Raw genomic sequence first — 25,614 nt, 5'->3', positions numbered from 1 at the left:
GTCTCCGATGCATTTCCAGAGGCCTACAGTTGGAAGAGGTTTGGTGCGAAATATATATATCTATATATATATGTATATATATATATAGATATATATAGATAGATATGCATGTATGTACTGTGTGTGTATGTTTAACTTTCGAACCGTTGCCACTTTGGTGTAATAAAGATACACCAACCAAATCTGAGTCTATGATTGGTCAAAGTTCGACATGGTTTAACTTTCAATGCACGTTCAATTGGTGCATAGTTTGTATCTTGAGCTCAAAAATGGTCGTAGAAAGTTGCATGACACAAACACAAGAATTTTGAAAACGGAAAAGTCCAAAACACGCATTTACAAAGACTTTTCACTGGAATGATTGAGCATATTCTACGTTGTGGAATTTCTGAATGGACACCAGTTTGCACAGAATGACTTTATAAGACCCTTCATGACGCACCTGCCCACATCCAACGGGTAGCTGACATCAATTTTCACCTCCTGGTACGGCAGGACAAACAGCAGGTCCTCTTGGGGAGCGACTGTTCCCAGAAGTTCAGTACCACAGTTGGTACTGGATTCCACTATAAAAAAAAAAGGTATTTTCGTATCTTTAAGTTACAAGTTTGAAAAAATCAGAAAAAGATGCAGTGTTTGTAATGCAAGATTTAAACATTGCGTCATGTCTGTGTCTATACAGCAGACTCACCGGTGAGAGAAAGCTGCACAGGAACAGAGCTGAGGGCTTTGTTTTCTAGTATTTGGACTGATTTAGGCACAGGAATATAATCTTCTACCATCAGGTCTATGAAATACTGCCCAGGAGAAGCTTTTCCAGTGAACGTCAGCAAACATTTGGCCTGTAAGGAGAGACGTAGCACTTAATGAATCTATTTAAGTGGACATGACTCAGGTTTTTTGTCAGGAATCAAGTCAATTTTTTAAAGAAGAAAATGACAACATGCAAAAACTAAATAATTGAGAAGTAGATGGTGCAATGGTGAGGAATGTGGAATGCTGATGAGTCATTGCCAGCTATAAAATTTATGTGCAGATTAGGAAAGCACACGGCCTCTGAAACACTTGAATTGATTTAAAGTTGTTGAAAAGTTGAGCTGTTAATCCGACTTCTAAAGATTGTTTTGCTTTACTGAGTAAAACTGAGCTCAGACAAAAAACATCTGATGAACCTTGAGATATGGAAATTCATTCGCTGTAAAAATAGCTTTACGTATAAATACTGTGTTTGTATTCAGTGGTGGAAAGGGACAATCGGTCTTCACCTTAAATTGTGTTATTGTGGTTTACCAATTGTGGTTGTTGTATTGAGGATTGTGTTCAGGTGTTTCCTTCCTGGTACTCCCATCAAACTTGTTTCTTTTACTTTCGTTTCTTTTCTTTGTAAATTTTTTAATCCAACCTCAACACAAATGTCTCCAGTGATAGTTTGCTCCTGTCTTTCACTTGATCTTTTTTTATTTTTTAATAAAATGATGTAAACTCATAAAAGTTGAAGAAGAAAGTCTTTTTTTTCTATCATAGTTTTTAGGTAACATTTTTTCTGCCATTATTTAAAGAGATAATAGTCTAACAATTTCTAGCAATTAAACATATTTTTCTCTCAGTAAGGTTTATAATTAGAATATATTATTTTTTGCAATTAAGATGTCATGTATTTAAACTTCAGTCCCCCTTTGTGCCTTCCAGCTAAATTATCTTGTTTTTTAAGTACAACCTACACTGTTTATTTTTATTTGAGTAAACTGATTTCCTCATGTTCTAACTTCATTTTCTCTTTGAACAATAATCAACAAAGATCTATACCTTTAGCAAAAAGTAGTGTATTTAAGTGACCTACAAGTATACATGCTAAATGTAAGGCACTATACTTGTTTTTTATATAACATCTATGTGTAGTGTACTTAAACTGTCCCAATTTAGTCTGAAGAAATATTCAGTTAGTAGACTTACTACACTACATGTACAAAGTCTATAGTAACCCATACTTGCATAGTATAGGCCTACTTAATAAAATAAACTTCAAGTGCACTACTTTTTGCTAAAGGAAAAGCAGAAAGTAATACATTAGTATTACATGTATTTTATAGATGTACAAATATATATACCTAAATATGAAGCTATATACCTGTAAACATATAGATCTAATTTGAAGTAAGTATAAAAACAGAGCCAGGGCTAGGTTGATATTACAGACAAATTGTATATTTTTTGGTACAAACACCAAATTTGCATAGAATGGACCTTAGAATCCTCTTTTCCTCAAAAGCACATTTGACGTGAGAAAAATCTAAAATAGCGGCAATTTTTAAAGATGGTGGCCATACACTTAATTTTTAATAAAGACACTTGATTTCTATATAACCCAGTCGCAATATATGGGCTGTTAACGTACAAAATTCAGTATTTCTTGTGGTTTAAGTGTTTTTTTTTTTTTTTTCTGAAAGACAGGATCCTAAACACGTCAGTGCCAAATGTGGTGCTTGTACCAAAAAAGACTAACATTTTTTAACCCTTCCGCTCTCTTTGGGGTCCAGTTGACTCCAACCACATATTGATATGTGATTTCTTCCATGACAAAGGTGGACAGGATTTTATGTCTGTCATGGACATTAGTGAAACTCAAAAATCAAAGATAAAAAAAAGTTCAGCGCACTGTCTTGGGGGGTCCAGATGACCCCACTTTTAATGTAAACAAACTAAGGAGAGCGGAAGGGTTAATTAGATGATTCCCCTAAAACGATAAATTTCAGCTTTGATCCTCATGTGCTCGGAAAAACAAAACTAAAAACACAACTAGGAAAGAGAAATCCTACATGCAAGTTTTTTTTAATGCTTCCTTTCTCTAACATTTCAAATTAAAAGCTTAGTTAAGTAAGAAGAACCCATCAAACCATGCACTTCTTTTTATGATAACAAAACTTTTAAAATTCTAAATTCAATAATTTCTTCAAACCCTACCTAGTAATATTTGACAACAGCTTAGAATAGTTTGAAATGAGATAAATTAACTATTATTTTCAATGCAGTAAAGTTTTTTTTAAATATAAATACATGATTGAAGGGAACATCTGCTCTCAAAAGAGGTCAAGTCTTTCGAACAAATAAAATGTAATTTCTGAAGTGATTGGTTAAACTTGACCTCATCCAGCTGAAGAAAAGAGTGCTGAGGACAGTTGTAACATTCTCCTTTGTCTTCTCGAGCAAAGCGGCATTGAACCCGGTCTCCATCCAGGTCTTTCACTGACAGCTGGAAGGTTTGAGGACAGTCCGCTTGAGCTCTACCCCAGCATGTTGGTGAGAAAATCAACACAAATTAATAATCAGCTTGAAAAATTCAGTGTGAAGATTTTTTTTCAGGAGTGACAGAATGCATAAACATAATAAAAGTTATTTTGAATTAAGAGTTAATTGACTGGAATGGGGCTAAGCGTGTCTGTAGGTAATTATCACCTTAGTGGGGGCGGGAGAGCCACGTACGCCGGCTGGTTGAGCCTCCCAGTGCTTGAACGGATATTTGGCTCTGCGTTTATTGTGACGTTGAACTGTGTGGATCTGAAAGAATCAAAGGAAAGTTTGAGAAACTAACATTTGGTGTAATTAAGGTCTTGAAAACTGGGAGGAGCTTGAACATTTTTAATGGCGGACAGAAGACTTTGAAGGATGGCAAATGTGAACAGCCATTACAAAACTGTATGATTATTGATGAGTTCTTATCACCGAGTTTCTCAAAAATAAGAATTTCTTCTTTTCTTCTGGCGTAAATTTTGGATAAGGAATTTAGGCTAAAACGCTAAACGGGCGTAGCAAACAATTTCTGGGGCTCAAGATTTCACACAAAAATATTGCTTTTACTATTTTCGCAATGCTGAAAGAAGTTTATAATGATGATTTCTTAATATTTTTCAATAATGATTCTATAATTGACTAAAACTTTGGGGAACAATCCCAACCCCCCTGTAGCTCCTCCCCTGAACAAAACACAACATATAAGATGAAAGAAGCAGACTTAAGATAAATGCATCTATTGAAAACACAATGAGGAATGTCTAAAAGAATGTATGTAGCCCCAAAATAATTGCACTTTTTGGGATTAAAAATTATAAAAAGACAAAAACTGAGATGATAGAATGTAAAGATAAACATGAAGTTTAACCCTTTAACCCCTGTCGCCAGTGACGCTTAAACACAAAATCTTTAAGATACTGTAACTTGTCAACCGTTAATATGATCAACGTCATTCCAGTAGATTGTGAAGGAGAAAAGCTCTTTTCTCCTTCACAATCTACTGGAATGACATTGATCGTGTTAACGGTTGAAGAATTACAACAAATCAAAGAACATAAATACCGGAGCTCCGGTGTTAAAGGGTCAACAGAAAAGCGTGAATTTGAATTTACTTATGCTCCGATGAGTAGGGCTTCTTACCCAAGACTGAGCTGGGCTTTGTACGCACTGGGGACTGTGGTCTGCCATTGACGGACGCACCAGCCCGGGGCAGGCAGGTTACCTGTGAAGGGGGTTGACGTGAGGTGGGTCTGGCAGTCCTGTCCCGCCGCACACACGGCGGAAAAGTCAGGACAAGGAGATGGAGTGATGGCGCTGAAGTGAGCCCGAACCTGCCAAGGTAAACACAGTCTTTTTTGTCTGCATCAACTCAAACAAATTACAGATTTTCTCATCTCTTCAAAACTTTATGTTGAAATTAAATATATGCAGATTATTTTTTTTTACTTTCCATCTGACTTTTAAGAAGCCTGAAATACTCAAGTAAATCAGATGTAAATAAAGGACATCTTCATCAACATATTCAATAATTAAAATAAATTATACATCCTGGTTATATACCCACCGTATTTCCTCCATCACTCTCCAGAGGCACCACGTGGACTGTGAGCCCTAGAGAGGAAGCCTCGCCTTTCCAGGCTAACAGACAGACTATCAGGGCCTTTAAAAGGATGGACAACCTGAAGCTGTTCAGCATCTCAGCAATAAAGCAGCTTTAAACCTAAAGAATAAGAGAGAATAAAAAAAAGAAAATGTTCATGAATAAAAGAGTCAAGATAGGATACATACTGTTAACTGGCACTGGATTATTATTTTGTCGCTCAGTGTCCTATAATTTTTAACATAATTATGAATTATAAAAAGGTAGGAATATTATTCTAGAATAAATCAAATTAAACCTTAAATAACTTTCAATAATTTACTCCACAAAATATAGAATATCTTGTCAAAATTATACAAGTTAGAAATGAGCGCAAGATAAGATCGCTCCATTAATAACAATAAAATAAAATGATCCAGAGGGCCGGATAGAATTACCCCGAGGGCCGGATCTGGCCCCAGGGCCTTGATTTGATGGAGTAGAGTGTCCACCCTGAGACCGGAAGGTTGGGAGTTCAAATCCAGGTCGAGTCATACTAAAGACTAAAAATGTGACCCTGTGCCTCCCTGCTTGACACTCAGTCTTAACCACCAAATGGTTCCCAAGCGCGGCTGGGTCTGCAGTTCACCACTCCCCTAGGGGATGGGTAAAACGAGGAGCGCATATTTCACACACCGAGGTGCTTGACAACCAATGGGACTTTTTAACTTATTGGATGTGTGTGGATGATGCTAGGAAATGCCTTTCAAGGAAAATAAAGAAACATAACGTGTTGACTCACATTGATGCAAAAAAATTCAAACTTTATTCATAGAGTACTTTTCCTGCTACAGAACACCTCAAAGTGCTTTACATAAATAAATAAATAATAAAAATACCATTAAAAGTAGCATTAATAATATCAAAAAATGTCTACCAGAACAGTCCATCAAATCACATTAAAACCTGAGGAAATGTAAAAATGCCTTCAAAGCTAAGCTAAAAAGGTGAGTTCTCGACTTCCTCACTTCCATAGGCAGGTTCTACGGGCGAGGCCTACCGAGCTGAAATGTGGCCTCACCGTGGGTTTTGGTTCTGCCCACTAAAGTGTGTCCAGTAGAACATGTCACGCTAGCTGTTTGAACGTCCACGTGCAAAGACGACAGACAACCTTTGAGTACGTATTGTCAAATATCTGAATTGTTTTGTAGCTTCTTGTCACTATTATTGTATTTAGTGAAAAATGTCTTAATTCAAACATGGCTTGCCCAAAAATCTTTAAAATGATCAATCATTTAGAAAAAATGAAAGCAACATTGAAGTAAAAGCAGTGGATGACAAACTGCGAGTTTTGTAAATTGAGCAGCAACATAATATCTTACGTGGAACACGTTCATAAATATGACCTTGTATTTTATTTCAGATTATGATGACTTTAAACTATTTCTATAAGTCTCATAGGTCTTGTATATCTTTAAAATAAAATAGATTCAGCCCAAAAAGTTAATGTGGAAAACACTGACATGATTGGAAACTTTAATTCATAAAAATGTGAGTACTTATGTCTAATTTACATCTACTTTTTCTGTTTTGGTTGTATTGATGGGGTAAAAACAATAAGTTTAAGTAGAATTTTTAGTCATGTTTCATCATAAATGTCATATGCAAAACTATAAGACACGCCCTGTTTTTAGGAGGTCTAAACCTTTCTGTTGTTTTTAGTTCATTGTACTGGTGCAAAAATAATCTTTGTTAAATTTTCTATTGAAGAGATTAAAACAAACTATAATTTATGTCTATAATAAGTTATTCTTTGTACATATCTGAATAATTCCTATGTTCATAAATGCAAACACCAAACAAACTCAGAAAATAGTGCTTGAAAAATTAGAATATTTTCATGTTGGATAATGTGAGAACATGACATTAAAGTTGAGATTTTACTTTAAGGAAGTTCTAAATCGGAGCCATCTTCTCTCTACACCTCTCCACTGATAACCAAATACTTTCAAAACAAACCACAATATTGTTATTACAACTCAACAGGTTTTGTCAGTTTTTTTTCGAAAGCTTTTTTTTTAACTTTTGCATTCGGAGCTAAAGATTTCCTTTTACAAGTTTACGTGAAAAGATTTTTGGTGTTATTGTGTTAATTTAATAATCCAGTTAGAGCCTTTAGCACGACTGTGAAAAAGTTTGTCCAAAGTTATGAGAAATTATTATAACATGTGAATATTTAAACTTACAATTTGATTCTTCAAAAATACTATTTAACAATTTAGACTAAAATGTTGTCAACAAAAAAGTGAAATAAATCCATGAATTTAGATCCTTGAAAAATAAAAACTGCTGCACGTTCTGTGAAAAGCACTGAGACGTTTGGTAAAATGTTAGATCTGAGTGTCTAAGACGTCTGAAACACACATGTAAATCAGATATATGGAGACAGAAACTTTACCTCGCACCAGCTGACTTTTCCAGAGGATCACCTGCGACTGTTCTGAGAGAAAGAAAGGCTCTTGATCTTAAAGCATTGTGATGACGTCGCTCAGCTGGTACTTGCAAACTAATAGAATGGAGTAGAACTGGCTCAACCAGAGCAGGTTGACAATTGTTGTAGTTCAGTAGGAGGGCTGAGGGAATAAAATTACCTATAGTTTTCACTTTACAGACTCACTGATATGTTTTATAGAAGAAACAAACAGCACCACTGATGACACGACACTGAGGACTGGGATGCTTTTTTATTAAGAATGTAAAATCTGTGGCGGAATGATGATACAGGTAAACTTTTTTTAAACATGGTTGAAAACAAATCCGAGTCAATTTGCAAAATTGTGGTCCTGTCAAAAAGCACCATGGTCCCTTCAAGTATTGACATGACTTTAGTCACGATTACAAAGCCAAGCCAAGGGTGTCTCTTTTGCTCGTTGTTTATTTTTCCTTTCTAAATACATTTCGGTGTATAAATCATTGCATTACAAACCACTCAAGCATTAATCTCAAGTAAGGTGTGGTCTTTACACAAACATTCCTCGTCAAACGGAGTCGTGTCCATTCAGGAGGCAGATCTGGGGGGTTTGGTCGGACGGGGAGAGCAGGACTCCGCTCAGCCGTGTACCTCCTTTATGCTGCTGCAGTTTCCACCTTGTTCCTTTATTGGCCATTTTTTGCGTTGAACATTTTCTCCTCCAATAAAAAAGTGCAGTGAATAATTAATCACATTTGTTTTAGCTTTATTAAACAGAATAGACCTTACTTTGATCATAGTCTCCAACTTGACAGCGTCAGCAGCAAACTTGCGGATGCCGTCGGAGAGTTTCTCCACAGCCATGCGGTCCTCGTTGTGCTGCCAGCGGAAAGCCTTCTCGTCCAGGTGGATCTTCTCCAGATCACAGGCTTTAGCTGCAACATTAAACACACGTTACCAATGGCATTTTCTGTAGAGGGTACATGATCAGTCACTAGTTACTAGGGTAAAAAAAACAACTTTTTTTCAGCAATACTGGTATCGGTTTTAAATGCTGCTGAAATGATTTTAAGTTATTTAATAGTAAACATGTAGACCAGCGTCTTGCTTTGCGTTCCTATTAAACCCTTGATTTCTAGTTAGCAAACACTCAGTCAGCAGCTTTCCACCAAAAACCACAACTAGAAGATCTCCCAAGAACCCTCTCGCAATAGATTGGTCTTGCAGTTGTTGTTACACAGCTTCATGTGGACACCGGTCTGAACGGTTGTGAAACGTTTATGGCTATTCAGATAAAGTTTTTTGAACTCTTTAAACATTATGACATATCGTCTCTGTGATGTTACGTTTACACCAGGCTTGGCGTTTATGTGACCGCTTTTAATAAAAAAAAATCTATGTAAAGGCACCTACGTGCGAGTTTTGGGCTTCAAAACAACGTTCTCAGGCTCTACGTACAATACGTGTTGCCACTGAACATTCGTCAGGACTTAAATCAGTAGAACTCTGATTTGGTAGTGACGAATAAAAATACGGAACCATTTGAAAATTAATCGTTCAGGAGAAATAAACCATTGCTGTTTGAGCCTGGCAGGAATCATACTGTCAAGAGTCAGAGCTCTGTCTCCCCCTCTGGTCTCTGGCGGGAGTCATCGCGGGTTCACTGACTCACTACATCTCCCAGCAGCCTCGGTGCGTAGTCCCTAGATCCCGCCCACCTGAAACCCAGTGGCAATCATCCACCTGAGTCTTACTAGAGAATCTGGCCACAGCGAAAAAATATGGCGTTAGAAAACCAATAGCCAGAAGTCCTTCCCCTGCTGGAGACAGCCGCAAAAAAACATCATGGCGCCCAAAATCATCGGCCGAAAGTCCTCAACTGGAACCCCCCGTTTTAAGTTTTCGACCTTTTTTCCATTTGCCATATCGTAGCTGCTTACGTGATCAGCTGATTCACAAAGAAAAAATAAAAAACAGCATTTCTATGGCTTTTTCTCCGGAGGTAAATGGGTGCAGTTATACAAATTTGAACGCTTGTTAAAATTGACTTAAAAGAAATAAAATGATTACCGTTTTCTGTCCCATTTGAAGCTCATCTTGCACACTAAACTGTTCGACAGTTACAGTTTATTCGCATTTAAAAGCTTAAAAGCTGATAGTTCTGAAAAGTTTTTAAAATATCATTTTTGAAAGAGGTTCCTAAAGTTTAGGAAATTTCCGCCTATGCAAGCAGATAAAGTTACAAAATTTCTTCTTCCGGTTAAAGATTTTTTTGGGTGCCATCTTGTCTGTGACCAGAGGCCCCTCGAGTCGTAACCCTGGTTTTATCCTCGGCATGTTTACATTAAAAGTGGGGTCATCTGGACTCTACAGGACAGCTCGCTGATTTTTTATCTTCACTGGTGTCTGTTGCAGTCATGAAATCCTGTCCACCTTTGTCATGATCACACATCAATATAAGGGTGGGGTCATGTTTCATCAAGCTTTCTCCACCTGCAGGTGCAGTACATGCGCTAGTATCTGATAGTGACAGTCTGGTGTGAACACCTGTGCTAAAAGTGTGTACCAGAATGGATGTTTAACGTGGTTTAAAACACGCATCACGACCGGTGTGTTCGTAGCATTACAGTCTTGGGATTTGTCTTTTCATTTCTCATGTGATGCCTATTGTATCGCGCACAGCTCCACTGGTTACAGTGTTGGGTTTTTAGGATTTGAGATTTTTTTTTTTAAAGTCCATGAATCCCCAAATCTTGAAGAGCTTCTCTTCTGTGTTAGCAGTCTCTAAAAACTGATAAAGGTTAACAGAGTACTTGGTTTTTCAAATTTAGTTTTTCAATACAATTATCCTTTTTATTTTTAACAAAAACCTTTTTCTCTTCAGCATATTTTTTAAATCCTGTATCCTAGGCAGTTGACCAATCTTCAGTGTATGTCTGCATTAGAAGAACCTTGCAGGTATTCACACATTTTGGCAGCAGTGTTTATTGAAATGGATTTTTGCGTTAGGCTGTGTCCGGCTATTATGAGTTTGGTCTCCATGAAAGTTGACGTCACTTTTATTTAGGTTTCACTTCTTCAGGCATTTTCACAATGATGACTTCTTTCTTAAGGCCAGTTGGTTAGAAACTTTAATTTAGGGCTTTGGGTGTGTCCTCCTTCAGCAGATTACAGCTACTGATCATTGGAGACTCGACACACCCGTTTTACAACAATAGAAGTGTCTCGGTTTGATGGGAGAAAAATTTAATTAAAATGAAAGAGACAAAATATTGTGGCAGAGACAGAAGGTATTGGAACATCGTATCAGTTTGTCAGCATTGAAGACGGGGTTGAAATTGTATATTTAGCTTAACCTCTATTTATTGAGCACATTTGCATCCTTGTGACAATGACTGTAAATGTAGTTTTAATCAGAAAAAGCTGTCACTTGCTTATATGTTACCTTTGTCCACGCTGAGCATTGCAGTGATGGCGCTGTGATCCTCGCTAAGTTCTGCCAGCAGACCCGGGGAGATGGTGAGCAGGTCGCAGCCTGCCAGGGCCTTCACCTCCCCGGTGTTTCGGAAAGACGCCCCCATCACAACGGTGCTGTAGCCAAACTTCTTGTAGTAGTTGAAAATCTTGGTGACACTCAAGACACCTAATAAAATGAGCAGGGACAAAAAAATTAGAAAATGATTGACTGAAAGCATCCTAAACTTTGGAAGAAAAACACAAAACAAAAGCATTGTGTTCGATAATGCCGCTCCAATAGCTGCATCTTTGAAATGATGGAGGGACACCTAAGGATTTTCTGCACAAATGCAGACATTTATCACAGTCCACACCTCACAGGCTAATCATGAGCAGCTTCTCTGGATAACTAGGTATTGCTTTTTAAAATGACTTATTCTCCCTTTAATTCCCATGAAATAAAAATTCCCACCAGATCAGTTTAACCTGGTACTTTGTAAAAAACACATTCCCACAGATTGAAATAGTGCTGCCACAAACGATTATCTTCATAGTCAACTCATTATCAATAAGTCGACTAATCGGGTCATACGCAGACTGGATGTAAAGCACACATCTTAACCATAGGTTGAGAGCTGAAACACTGAAGCTGATAGCCAGCTAAAATATTAGTAAATGTAATATTATCCAAAAAAAATGTGGGTCAGCCAAAACAGCAACCATGTAGCAGAAATATTAGCTAAACTCCAAATTAGCCAAAAAAACTGAAAAAAATCCTAAATTAGCCAAAATAGCTAGCATGTAGCTGAAATATTAGCTAAACTCCAAAATAGTCCAAAAATCTAGCATAATACCAATATAACTTCCAACTATACTACACTCTGACTCCATATAATATAATGTAACAACTAATTGACTATTAAATTAGTCGTCGACTATTTTAGCACTCGATTAGTCGACTAATTGTGGCAGCCCTACATTGAAACACAAAACATGTCAGCAAATAACAGATCACTGGGACTGTAGTCACCAGAAGTCTATGAATAAATGAATGCAGCTCTAATATTATATGCTCAAAGCAAAAGTCGCATGGTAATAAACCCTGTTTTAAAGGGGAAGGAGGGCACTTCAAAGCAGCTGCTAAACTTAGGCGGATATAAAGATCAGTGCAGCCGAAGTTGCAGGGAGACACGGAGATAAGGAGTTTATCTTAAACCTGGGATCTTATCACATTCAAACCACCACTCTCACTGTTGGCTTGAACAGAGCTCAATGCACATTTAACACAATATTTAAATATATATATATATATTGCCTTATTGTTAACCCTTTAACACCAGAGCTCCAATGTTTATGTTCTTTGATTTATGAAAACCTTTTAACCGTTAACACCATCAACGTTATTCCAGTAGATTTTGAAGGAGAAAAGCTCACGCTGCTTTTCTCCTTCAAAATCTACTGGAATAACATTTATGGTGTAAACGGTTGAAAAGTTACAGTATGTTAAAGACATACTGAGGCAACGCCTCAGGTGTTAAAAAGTTAAAAGAAAATTAGGCTCCTCAAAGCGACTTATATACAATTGTACTTTTTTAAATGAAAAAATGTAAAAGTCCTGTTCAGCTTTGTGAGACATTTCCAAATACTTGAATATTTGCGATCTGTTCCTGAAAATATGAGTCGAGTAGTAAAAATACACTTCAGACATGTAATTACCACTCTAAAATGTTAGATGTTCTGTACATAAACGAAACAAACAGCATGCACTACCGTCACAGGAAGTAAAGACAATTTCAAAGTAAAGTGTCAGTAAAGGTTATTTGCAAACTAAAGCTGGTAAAGAGTTGTCTGCATTGATGTCAATAAAAAAAAAAAGAATTTTAGTTAACAAAAATAAGTTTGGAAACAAAAATATATTAAAAATGTATTAGAATTAATATATATATATATATATATATATGAAAATGAACTTAAGAATATGATGGAATCTTAATTTTCTCTGAAGACGAGTAAAAGTTTGTAAAACATGTCTCTTGGAAACATGGTTGTCAGTTTAGATTAAAGGACTGACTGTTTTCTGTCATCTATCTTTTTTTATAACTGTTTTAATTTAAAATTTGAGGACTGAAAACATGTTTAGAAAAATTGCAATATTTGTGGTTAAATGATACAAAGCAACAGTGGTGTTTATGTTTTGTTTACTGAAGTTTACCAGGAAGTTGACAGAAAAACCTGAGTGTGACATTGCTAAAAGTGATAAATACCATTTCTTTCATTCTAAATCTAAGTGTTTTTATCTGTTGTGTTTTGTTGATTCTGATCTCCTGTTCAAGATAAAAGTAGTAATGGTAGTGATTAAATTACATTCATCCCGTAAAAAGATAAGCGTTTAGAAACCATTCAAACATATTTAGATTAAAAAGTAAGAACTGTGGTTTGATTCGGGAATCAAACCAAAGTAACGATCCACTAGTAAGGGTGTGCCAAAATATCAAAATTGCAATATTTATTCCTCCGATTGATTCTCGATGGGTTCTCACCAAGTATTGATCTTTTATTTTTGTTTGAAGAGTCTGTAAAACGTTATATTCGTCATCCTTTGGTGAGACGTTCATTTGGAGGGAGATGGCAAGACTCTCGTGAAGAGTGAACAGTCGTGAATTCTATCATTTTTGTTTTGTTGATTACAACAATTTTACACTATGTAATGACACTGCTGTTCATGTTTACTATTGTTAACACTTAATTTCACAGATGATTCCAATTCAATTGGTGTTAATGCGTGTCAAAGACATAGTGAAATGGATTCAATGTTGCACAAAATAAGACCCAGTTGTCTATTATGATTGTGTTTAAGCTAAAAAAAATTGATATTTTCCCCCCAAATATGTATTTTCCTATATATTGCGAGTTATTAAAGATGATTTTTACCAATTATCACAGTATTGCAATATCACTGACATTGTATGTATCGCGTATCACATCGTGAGGTACCCAGTGATTCCTAGCCCTCCTGTCTAGTGTCTTTTCAATATGCGATGTGTGCTGATACCTGGGTCTTCATGCGGCTCGAAGCTTTTGCGGTCCGTGTTCTCCTTGTGCCAGTCAAGGATGCGGCCAACAAAAGGAGAAATGAGAGTAACCTTTGCTTCGGCACAGGCCACCGCCTGAGCAAAGGAGAACAGTAGTGTCATGTTGCAGTGCACGCCGTGCTTCTCCTCCAGCTCCCTGAAACAATACAAAAAATTATAATAAATACAAATACATTTGTAGACACAGAAAAAGAAGCATAAAAAAACAGGTTGTGTCTGTATGAGACATTGACCTCCCATTTGAAGTAGAAACTCCTCCAAAGAAAAAAGTTGACAAGGAATCTTAGAAATCAGGACCAGACTGGCCTTTGCTCTCAGCGCGTCTCGATTCGTTGTCTAGAATAGTGTCTGGTTATTGTTCTTTTTCCTGCACTTATTTTATTAAGAAGCCTTTAGTATTTGGTAAAACCACTATAATGCTGGTTTTGCTTTAGTTATTGCCAACAGCAGATAGAATCTGCCTCATTTCATCTGCCCTGATAGCGAGTGTGTTGGTGAAAGCATTAGGGCCTCCCGACAGTCCCCACAATGACTCCTGATGAATTCTAAGTCCGAATTCTTCCCTTCTCCCTACCCCTGCATTAGTAGGGGCATTTGTAGCGGAAGTGGTGTCTGAAATTGTTTTTTTTTAAGGGCAATCCTCCAAGAGGAGGGATACAGAGCCCTCCGTAGCAAGGGGGTTCCACGTCACGCTGTGCCACAGAGAGGAAGCCCTTTTCTTCACATGGGTGCGCTCTGAAGGACAGAAGTTCACATCTAAATGTAAGTAATGACTTTTTGTCTTAGTATGACCTTTTTAAAGTTATTATACCACTGTTATGTATATTCTAGCGCTGGGAGCTCCGTGCCAACATGGCTAACCGACGACTATTGATGACGTCATTAAGTGAAAGTGACATCAAAATTTGGAGACACTATTTTTCCATAAATCTTCACTTGGAGGGAGAAATGTAGGGGTAGGGGGAAGGGAAGAATAACAAATGGACCTTAGTCACATGCACCAGTATGTCAGGTCAATTTGGGCATCACCAGTTTTTGGGTTGTCTGAGCTATTCAAGGGTGGTAGAGAGAAGTATGGACAGAGCAGATGGGTCTTGCAGTTCCCTTGAAGCTCATACGGACAAGTCAAGGGGATCTCACTGAATATGGAGCATACCATTGTTGTGCGTATGATAAGTATATTGTGAAGTATTTGTAAGGATAATTTAAGTTGCACGCACTTATGGGGTGCGGCTGATGCTGTCGTAAAATGCCTGTACGCCACGCTCTAGTTACCAGTAAGGCGGAAGCACATTACTAGCACCTTACTAACCCCGCACAAATTCTGCACCCATCGACTCTGCACCTGATACTCGAGTGCCCATAGGACACCAACACAAACTACACTCAGATTGTCGCACTTCCTAATTTTGAACAATCAGGCACTTATCAAATGAACAGCACTAACAGGTTCCTAGCGTGGTTGCAGTATTTTGGGGGAAAGTCTGTACAACACACCTGAATCCCACCATCTTCACCATTTTTTACCCTCATATAATGTACAAGTCATCACTTTGACCTTTTGCTCACAACATTCTCGTGGCAAAAAACGTGCACGAATATTTAAGCTCTCCGGGCTCACTGCGTGGTCTATGACCTGGACCCTTGGTGTCCCATACAGGTTTTCCCATTTTTTTAAATGCAGACAGCCTGTATCCAATAACGAGAGCAGTAGTGACTAAAGTGCTTTCATACCGAATGCGATTAGCGCAACAAATTCACGTGCCCTGCCGCCTGTCAAAAAATGTGTTCCTGAGGAGTTACCAGCTCTGTCTGTGGATATCTCACTTAGAATGAATGGAAGACACATACAATGTCAAGAAATAAGGTTTATTTATCGTAAAGAGTTCTACAAAAACATTGGTAAGCATGTCTCCATGTTTGGGTTATGATTATTATTAAAAGATTTTCCCGGTCTGTCTGACAGCCGTTTCCATGGTGTTTGTGTGTCTCTGTGGCTGAGCTTGAAGGTTCTCTGTTTCGTATTAATCAGAGGGGGCAATATGATACAAGGAAACCCTTCGCACCGCGCCCTTAGCTCATATCGCGCCACGGGGCTTCAATTCGCCTCAGAGCGCACCTGTACCATTGATTAACATTGAAGTTGGCCGCTTCTGCCGTGGGAATTGGGTTTGGTGTGAATGTACCTTAAGGCTTGAAGCAAATTTCTCAAAGATGTCTAAAAGGTACTCAGGAGTCATTATGAAAGTGTCTTTATTTTATTACTTTGGGTGGAGAATCCCAATTTCCTGTGAGTCAGTGTCATTGGAGGTGTGGCAAGCTTCGTTTTCTAATTTAAGAAGCTGGTCATCAGATGGTGTGCATTCTTTCTTTTCCAATAACTGGGCCTGATGTGGGAAAGTGATGTGTGGATGTTCACACGTGGACTGATGTCAGTTTGTAGGATGTAAATTTGCTTCATCGGTACAATGATGATAAGCACAGAAGAAGCCAAAATATTATTTTTCAACATAGTTGAATTTAGTATTTAAGCATTTTTTATTTGCTTTTCACATGATGTAAAAGAGTAAACCATTAAAGTCTTAACATGTATTGTCATCTTTTTAAGTTAAGTGGTGGTTTCACTGTACTTGATTTTTATGGGAGATACCAGCCGATCAACAAAAAGTTTAAAAATGGATCTTTATCAGGACCAATAAACACCATACTGGTTTACTTCACATCGCATTTTTCATGTGGTAAAGATTTGCTTTCATGCTTTACATTATTCAGATGTGACTTCTTCTTAAGAAAGAGTCCTTCGTGTATCATGGACTATTATAAATATTGGAAAAAAATCAATTTGTCAAAACAAAACACATTTTGAATAGTCTACATTTGAAAGACTTACTTGCCAGCCTGGATTCCCTCCCACGTCGATGACAGTTTGATGAGAACGCGATCCTTATTGATACCCGCCTCTTCATAGAGAGAAATTAGCTTGAGGGCTTTTGTTACCATGGTATCTTTGTCAAAAGACAATCTGTTTATGACAACAAGAAACAACAATGATACTTTGACCATTTGTAGGCTCAAGGAAGTGGAATTTTTGTAATTTCACAGTGAAAGATGTCATACTGTCATTCGTACCTGGCATCTACTTCTGTAGAGACTCTGCCCGGAACTTTCTTGAGGATCTCAAGCCCAAAACTTACGAAGAGTTTGTCCATAGTGTTGGCTACCTGCTCCTCTTCAGTTCTTAAAAGGAACAGAAGAAGAACAGTGTCTGAGTTGTGCTTCTACTTGTGACTTTTATTCAATCAGATCAAGTTGAAGTGACTTGATGTGAGGCGGAATTAGTGTCCATCCAGTTGTTGGCAAAGCCAAAACACACCAATCAACGTCTCTTCAACTAATCCTAATGTAGATCTTGTTTTGGATAATAATTTACTAAATTAACTCTGCCATGTGTAAGTTCAAGGGTGCACAAGTCAAACAGCTTAAATGATGACACCTGTCTTGCTTTTCTTACCCTCCCTTGGCAATGCCGTATTTGATGGCCTGATCTAACAGATTCTGGTATTCCGGCATCTTGGCAGCAGCCAGGATAAGAGAAGGGTTGGTGGTGGCATCTTGAGGCTTGTACTCGTCAATGGCTGTGTAAGACAGACAAGTGAAAGTAGGTCAGCTGTTTAGGAGAAGACTATTGTGAGGCTATTGTAATAGCAATCAGAAGTATTTTCAGTGTTTGTAATATTGCAAAGAGTTAGGAATAATGAAACAGATGTTGCAATGACTCGATGACCTGATCTGGTAACGTCACCAAAACTGTTAAAACAGGTTTAGTGCTACACACAAAAAACTACCAGAACAGATTTTTTAAAACAAAGAAATAAGCAAATTTGGCTGCATACTGCATAGACGTTATGTACAAAGGCATGAAATCAGGCCCAACAAAAGAAGAAGCGATCTGGTGGAACAGATATGACTTAAACAGAAAAAGGAAGACAAGACCAACATTATATAAAAAACTAAGCTAGTGATTTATAGATACAATTTGATGAAACCCCAAAAATGTTACTTTCAATTAAAAAAAAAAAAAAAAAGATTTGGGCTTAGGTCTAACAAACAACATGACTCTTTACAATCTACATTTTTTAAGTATATCAACCAAATTATTATTACATGTGACATAAAAATAGTGTTTATTGCTGGAAGATAATAAATCACTGAATGAATACAGAAAAATAGTATAAAGAAATTGAATATTTGCTTGAATAAAAAACCAAAAAGAATTGTATTTGCAGAAACACTATGAAGTAAAAATTATATTTAAAAAAAATAACACAGTGATGTTAGAAAATATAAAAGGAAAAGAAAAACCTGCCAGGTAATAAGTTACAGGACGTTTATTTTAAAATGTTTTTCTTTTAAACAAGTAAAAAATAATCAGTTGCAGTTTTTTGTAATTAAAATTGCATTACAATGTTTTAACATATATTTTAAATATCTGAACCGTTTTTATGTGTATCTAATCTTTTTTGTTTTATTTTAGCAAACGTTCATCAAGAGGAAGTTTATGAAAAAGCAGCAAATACCACTAAACAGAAAACTACAAGAGAAGTATGTTTGCTGGTTTTGTGTTTAATTAAAAACTGCAAGTGCAAATAGTTCAGGAATTTAATGTTTGTTTTGGCTATTGCGGCTTTCCTTATTGCCTTTTCTTTCTTTGTCTTTTGCCTGCGGTACTTGTAACTGCCCTCAAGTTTGTTATTGTTCCTTCTGGGAGTGAATCCCCTTTAGTGCGGACTACTTCGTCTCTCTTTGTCAATAACGGCATTTCTCAAGTCCGAATGACATGCCAATGTCAGTGCGGATCAGGGAGTCAATGTCACGCTCTTAGAGTATAGCTTGATGCCATCCACAAAGAGGAGGTGATTGATAATAGCATCATTCCGAGTCAATATTCTTCAGCCAGCCTGATTGATCATTTGTCTGATAGGGGTTCTGACCAATGCAGAACAGGAGTGAGGACAGAGCATGTCATTGGGCACATTTGATGGCTACTTGTGCAAGTGGCTTACTAATGACTTCATTGAGATTACCGTACTATGAAGTTTCTTATAAGTCCTTTTGATGAGCTTCCATCTTGAGGAGAGACAAGTTATTGGCTGGTAGTTGGATGAGAGTGCACTCTTGAGAGATCCTTCTGGATCAGGGTTGTTCGTCCTTCCGTTAGCCACCTGAGGTGAGTCCCATCTCTTGACTATCAGGTGCTCATGTGAGTTTTTTCAGCCAGTATGTGTGTATCATGTCAGGGCCCGGTGCTGTCCAGTTCTGCATACAGTACATGAGGCCTTTTTTTTGGATGTCTGCCACTGTGATGGTTACTGGATTCTGTTCTGGTAGGTTGCCTTTCTTAGAAACACCAGCCATTGAGCATTACTGTTAATGTGCTGTCTCCTTCTCTCATATACTTTTCCAGTACAGGTGAGTTTCCAGCCTTGGTGGTTCATCTGTGTTGTTATGACCCCGGCCCTGAGCATGAATTTACTCTAAATGCTCTATTCAGTTTCCAGTAAACTTTCAGGTAGTACTTCATTTAGTTGTTGTAGTTGGTATCAGGGTTGCCTGGTTTTCATTCTAGCTGTCAAAGTTCAGGTCAGTTCCTGCCTTGGTCATTGTAACGGCATTTATTGAGGCTATGATCCCAATTTCTGCTTGGAAGGTGGGTAACCACTTCTCTGACCTGGTGTTCCAACTTCCCCATAAGCAATTGTGTTGTACCTCTTCAATCTACCAGTTACCGTTTGTGTTGGAACATTGAGCTATTAGTTGCTTTGCATGAAGCCCTGAATGTGGGTTTGGAAATATAAATTCACTCCATATTTTTTGCATATAATCTATCTAGGTTACAAGACAAAACATTAGGAAAAACTACTTATTTTTCCTAAATGTGTGAGTATTCCATTTTTTATTTCCTTAATGTAGTTCTTAAAGGATTCAAGGGCCCCTTTTGCAAGAAATAAATCTAATGTAAAGTTACATGCTGCTCATGTAAAACTTAATTCACCATTAGATTTATGTTCAAATGATTCATTACAATAGAACTTAAAGTCAAAATGTGCAACTAATAATGTATCCTGGAGGTTGAACAAACATTCTCAAACCATCTAAAGCCCAAACAGTGTTTCTGTAGAGAAAATGCTGCCACCTGGTGTTTAATCAAGCCAGATCTTCTAGTTTGTTTTACTATTAAAGCTATTTTATAATAGATGCAGATTTGAAGCCTTGAATTTTATAACTCAAGCTTGACCTGTGTTATTGGATAAGGTTACAGTGATTAAACTACATTTTATTCATAGAAAGTCAAAGGAGGTTTATGATGTGTAACAAATAGAGAAAATCATAATGCAGTGCAGGAAAAATGTTACTATTCCATTTGCAATGAAAGGCAGACAGTATGGAGAGAAAAATATTCATTAGTTTGCCACTAAGGTCAGAAATTTAATTACCGGTTTGTGCACTAAAATGCACAAATGCATAAAATACAAGACTTATTAACATGGCCTTTCCGCAGATCTTGACACCACTTCAACTAAGTATGAAAAATCTCCGAAAAATTGTTTTTTGGGCTCAGGGGAGCTGGTAAATGTTAGGTTCATGAGTAGAGACAAAGGTGATCACTCAGTGACTAAAAGTCGCTTAGCAACAAATCCACCAAATGCCAGTTGGTTTCTTTTACTTTGGACATTTTAGCAGTGATAGTGGCATGTCCTGTACACTGAAGCACAACTTTGCACTGTAACACATCTTACTGAGCACATTACAAATAAACTTTAACAGAATCTGTAATTAACTCTAAGTATTTGGAGTGGCTATCTAAATACTGAGTTTGATGATAATTCACACGAGTTGATGTGATTTACAATTTAAATAAATGATTTATGCAATTTGCCATTTAAAGCTCATTTTTAACATAAACTAAAAAAAAAAACTAAAAAGTACACTATCTTCTCCACTATAAAGCCTTTACTTTTCAAAAAAATATGAATGCACCTTATAATCTGCAGTGCCTTACATATGGATTCCTTCTGGTTGTTACTGATGTCGAAGCAATTTTGAGTGGTACACAGTGCTCTGCCAAAATGTCACTCTTAATTTTGTCTTTTTTTTTAGTTACAAAAAAGGTTGGGTGTTACTAGATTAACACAGCTAGTATCTTGCAGTATCAGACTGTTTCTATGTGTTGCAAAGGTTGAGCGTGACAGGTACTGTGAATATGATATATTGGCTAACATGTAGGGTGCTAAGAACAAGTTCTGGAGATATTGTGAATGCAGTTAATAAAAGTTTGACCCACTGACAGACTTATCGCTCTAAGTCTTTTGTCTTGCTTAATGCGCATTATGGTCCTATCACTTATATTTGACATGAGTGTGAAAATAGACCGTTTATTGACGGTGCAACCTATAGTGCTGAAAATATGGTAGAAAAATTAAATTTAAAGGAAAAAAGATGTTAGTATGCAGATGAACTGCTGTTTGAAGATCTGTAACATCCTGCAATAGTTGTAATAGGGAAACACCCTCAATAGTGATCATTTTGAAAACTGATTAATTTTAGACAAATGTGACTGTGATGGGATGTAATTGCCACTGGCGGAGTTTTAGTCAGATTGTGGTAAAAATAAACATCAGCTGGAATATTCATGTTGCTGCAATTCCAAATGCAAGTATAATAGTACTTGCATTTGTAAATGTTTTTGTGAATATCGTTTCTATTTAGAATTTTTCCCACTAGAAAAAGGTGTGCATGGAAATTGAATCAAAGATTGAACATCTATTATGCATGAACTGCACTAATGGATGCAGAAATGTTGAAAAAAAAACAATCATATTCAACTTTTATTTATAGTATTACTGTTTTTTATGCTAATTCTTTATACATTTGAGTTTACAGATGACAAAACACAATTTTGGAGGTCTATTAGTCTATTTGTCTAACTTAATACTATTTTCAAATGATTTATACAATAACAAATGTGTCTGCAAGAAAAAAAATGGACAAAGGCCACATTATGCTTGAAGCTTGTGACATTTCATTTGACAGAGAATCTTCTGCATTTGCACAGGCAAATTGGTTAAAAAACAAACAAAATGTCACAAGCTGTTGCTCAGGCCCCTCCAATTAATTGCACACAACTTTTGCGAGAACTGTTCTTGCTCCACATGTGAAGCAAGCGAGGCGTGTTAACACAACATTTACCAAGTTCTCATGTGAAACAGACGTGTTCCTGCATTAAAAAGACAAAAAAGAAGTCAAATTTTGCAATGGACAAAACCCCCCAGCAAATTTACCACATTCTGACTCCAGATTGCAAAAAAGCAGAATATATTTACACACACAAACACACGGATTTAATAGGACAAGATGACATCTTAAACTCCTTTTACACAACTTTGTTTAACTCACAGTAGTGTTGGATTGTAAATACACTATAATGAATAATGCATCTGTATGCTGTATAAAAGACACTGAAATGTGCAGGGTAGTCACTTAAACAGTACTGCTTACAGTTACCCCGGCAAAGGTTCAAAGCACAGCCAATAATAAATCACTAGAAAGTCACCAGATATTTGTTATATAATGCTATGAATTAGTAACGGTTTAAAAAAGATCTATTCTTGACATACCAAATAGTAAGTTAAATATGCTTTACGTTTTGAGCAGGAAAATGTGTGCCCTTAACAACAGCGATCCCCAATCCATGGACCAGTACCGGCCCGTGGGACATTTGGTACCGGGCCGCAAAAAGAAGAAATTTCAATTTTCTCCATAATCTCATTGTGAAGGAAGTTTAATTTTGGAAAACTATGGACTCTCTCCAACACATCCGATTCATTCTTGACAAATGTCAAGTCACTCGGTCATGTCTCAAAATCTATTCACGACTTTTTTAAACTGGCTGCTCTTACTGCTACATTGACCATCAAGCTAGCAAAGTTAACAAAAAACAAAAGTTTTTGGAAAGTTTTTGTTTGAAGAAAAGTGTAAGTAAGGAAACAGAAGAATAAAATAAATCAGCGTTTAACAGACAAAAACCAGGAGTCCTTAGTACAAACATAAATCCCTTTGACAGTTGTTTTCACACAGTACAACAATAATGGATAATATTTAGGCAATTGGCTGTCTAATGTTAAGAGGATGAAGCTAATAAAGGTTCTCAAATGATGGAGTCACATTTATTTAGAAAATCCCTATTTTATTAGTGTTTTTTTTTCCTTTTTGCATTTAACAGTTCCACCTTAGAACTCTGACGACTGAAATTAGCATGTGATTTTTTAGCCTTTTCTTTGACAGTTGTGGGATATTGTATTTCACATTTTGATAGTTCCTACACAAAATCTTGTGTGCAAATACAGTTTAAAGCAGCTGAAGATATTTTTTACAGAGGATGAAGATAAACTATTCAAGTCGAGGACAACTGGAGGCAAAAAACAAACAAACAAACAAAAAAAAAAACAACCCACAATTGGACGACCACTTCAACCTCTAAAAAGGAAAATACTGTGTGAAATTAAACTAGTCCATGACCTGAAAAGGGTTGGAGACCTCTGCTTTACAGAGTATACACACAGGCTAACATTAACACTCAGTTAAAACAATTTAGCCTTTTTAAAATAATTATGGCTGAACTAGACGATGTCAATAGTTCGTATTTTGATATATTTATATTTAATATATTTCATTAAATCAAGTAGGCTTGCACAATAAATCAAACATTTATCAACATCTTGATATCAGTTTGTATGATACGTGTATCGCAAGAGCCCAATAAATGGTTACTTTAAATGTTCACACACATGCACAGACAAACAAACCATTGTGTTTTTAAAAAGCCCAACCACACAGTACCTTCATTGTTCTTAATTATTGTCTCCATTACCTTTGACCAGTACTAGCAGAAAACGACATTCTTGTTCTTTTGTGTTTCTCCGACATACAAGTTCTTACTTGTCTCTTATTGAGATAACCCGCAGTATATTTTCTGTTCACTTTTACTTAAAACTGTTGCAGTGAAATGAAAATTATGTATTTGTTGTTTTTCTTTGTTTATGTATCACAAGTGATATCGTCACTGATCACTAATACCGCACATAGCAAGTTTTCTCATATCATACAGTCCTAATACTAACCATTTTTGATAGTGTGTAGTTAGTGGTTCTTTCTTTATGGCTCCAGACAATCTTGCCTCTATAGTTTGCAATTTCTTTATTAAATTATTTGGAAAATTATGAATATAACATAAAAAAGAAACTGCAAACATTTTTATTATATTAGGTTGTAGTAATAACATTACATGTTAAATGCAAAACACATCTAATTGTTAGCAATTATGACATATTCTAACATGTACAAAACAAAAAAACAAACAAGAAGCTCTAGTTTTAGAAACAAGAGAACAAGACAGGCTCCTCTTTATCTGATTTCCACGAGGAAAACCCAATTTTGTCATGTCATCCTGGGTCTGCAGTTTGAGTCCGGTCCGCAGGGGTTACATTAGGGTAATAACATTACTGCACAGTATGGCTAATTCGAGCCCATTCTAGCATGGCTCCAGTGCTGTCAGAGTAACAAGGAAGCAGGAAGAAATAAAACTGCTTTTCCTTCTACAGCACGTTTAGACTGTAAAGTGCGTTTAAATCTTCACAACAAAAACAAATTGCCAACTACAAAAACTAGCTAGCTCAATCAAGCTAGCAGTTACTTAGCAAGTTCGGTCCAGAGGGACGATGGGAGATTGTAAAAACATGTAATGAGATTATCAGACTGTTAATTTTAGTTTATAAAAAAGTAAACTAGATTGTTAATTCATAAACATTACAAGGCTGGTAATTTTAAGTGTAACATTGGTTAGACTGACTAGCCAGGAGCAGACTAATAATGTGCACACCCCCCTGCCTGATATCGACCCGTCGGTCAGTTACATTAAACTCTGGATCCTTCCTGGTCACTGGATTAGCATGCTAACTAGCTAACATTAGCACGCGCCCGGTTAGTGATTTACCGTTAAAATCTCCCGTATCGGCCACCACCACGGTGAACTTCTTCAGCTGGCTTAGTGCTGACTCCATCTTTCTCCGCTTGTCTGGTGACACACTGGACATGGTGAGCGCGGACGGAGACCCTTTTATGAAGAGAAAACACGTGAGAGCGGCCGGAATGTCAGAGAGACGGGAGCGCGCAGCAACAGGAGACGACAGGGAGTCACACGAGGACGCGCGGGGAACAGTTCCAGGAAATGACCGGGAAAGTTAAAGAACATTTTTAATATATTTTCTATATTGCTAACAAAATGTAACGACAAAAATAATAATAAAAAAAATCAAACTTGTGAATTATATCAAGTAAACGTTTTATAATAAACAATGTTTACATTAAGAAAAAAATATAGTAAGTATGTTGGTGCACACAAATATTTTTACATGTTCTCAGAACAACAAATATCTGTTTTTATTGTGGTAATTTTTTTTTCAAACTTTTTGAAATTAACTATATGTAGAACTCAGTTTTAATGTTTTACCATTCACACAGTGAATGTGCAATTAATGGGTCAGACAAACTCAAAACTTCCTCTAAGTTAGTTCCTCATTTGTTATTACTCTTAACATATTTCACACTAATTAATTTATGAAAATATAATATTTTCTTTACTAATACATCACATTGATGAGGAAGAGCATATT

The 25,614-nt window shown here is 36.7% G+C and overlaps 2 protein-coding genes across 2 annotated transcripts in view; both read right to left on the bottom strand.

Annotated features, from left to right (window-relative positions):
• LOC112160632 overlaps positions 1-7,361 on the bottom strand; it is a 13,457-nt gene extending 6,096 nt beyond the window's left edge. The window contains exons 1-7 of the mRNA XM_024295286.2: positions 7,326-7,361; positions 4,853-5,008; positions 4,429-4,619; positions 3,454-3,555; positions 3,143-3,281; positions 692-842; positions 443-566 (exon numbers count right to left, since the gene is read on the bottom strand). Coding sequence (XP_024151054.1) covers positions 443-566; positions 692-842; positions 3,143-3,281; positions 3,454-3,555; positions 4,429-4,619; positions 4,853-4,984 — 839 coding nt within the window. The 5' untranslated portion in view covers positions 4,985-5,008; positions 7,326-7,361. The remainder of the gene's footprint in view (positions 1-442; positions 567-691; positions 843-3,142; positions 3,282-3,453; positions 3,556-4,428; positions 4,620-4,852; positions 5,009-7,325) is intronic.
• Positions 7,362-7,596: 235 nt separating this feature from the next.
• taldo1 (transaldolase 1) lies at positions 7,597-25,151 on the bottom strand. The gene is made up of 8 exons (XM_024295287.2): positions 24,936-25,151; positions 17,397-17,520; positions 17,015-17,122; positions 16,776-16,907; positions 13,846-14,021; positions 10,783-10,980; positions 8,127-8,272; positions 7,597-8,056 (listed from the first exon to the last, which is right to left on the bottom strand). The coding sequence occupies exons 1-8, from the start codon at positions 25,033-25,035 to the stop codon at positions 8,024-8,026; spliced, it is 1,017 nt and encodes a 338-aa protein (XP_024151055.1). The 5' UTR covers positions 25,036-25,151; the 3' UTR covers positions 7,597-8,023.
• Positions 25,152-25,614: the final 463 nt, after the last annotated feature.

Source organism: Oryzias melastigma, linkage group LG3 (genome assembly GCF_002922805.2).
Source record: "Oryzias melastigma strain HK-1 linkage group LG3, ASM292280v2, whole genome shotgun sequence".
NCBI lineage: Eukaryota > Metazoa > Chordata > Actinopteri > Beloniformes > Adrianichthyidae > Oryzias > Oryzias melastigma.
Note: the sequence above shows the minus strand (reverse complement) of the source record. Positions and strands in the feature narration are given on the sequence as shown.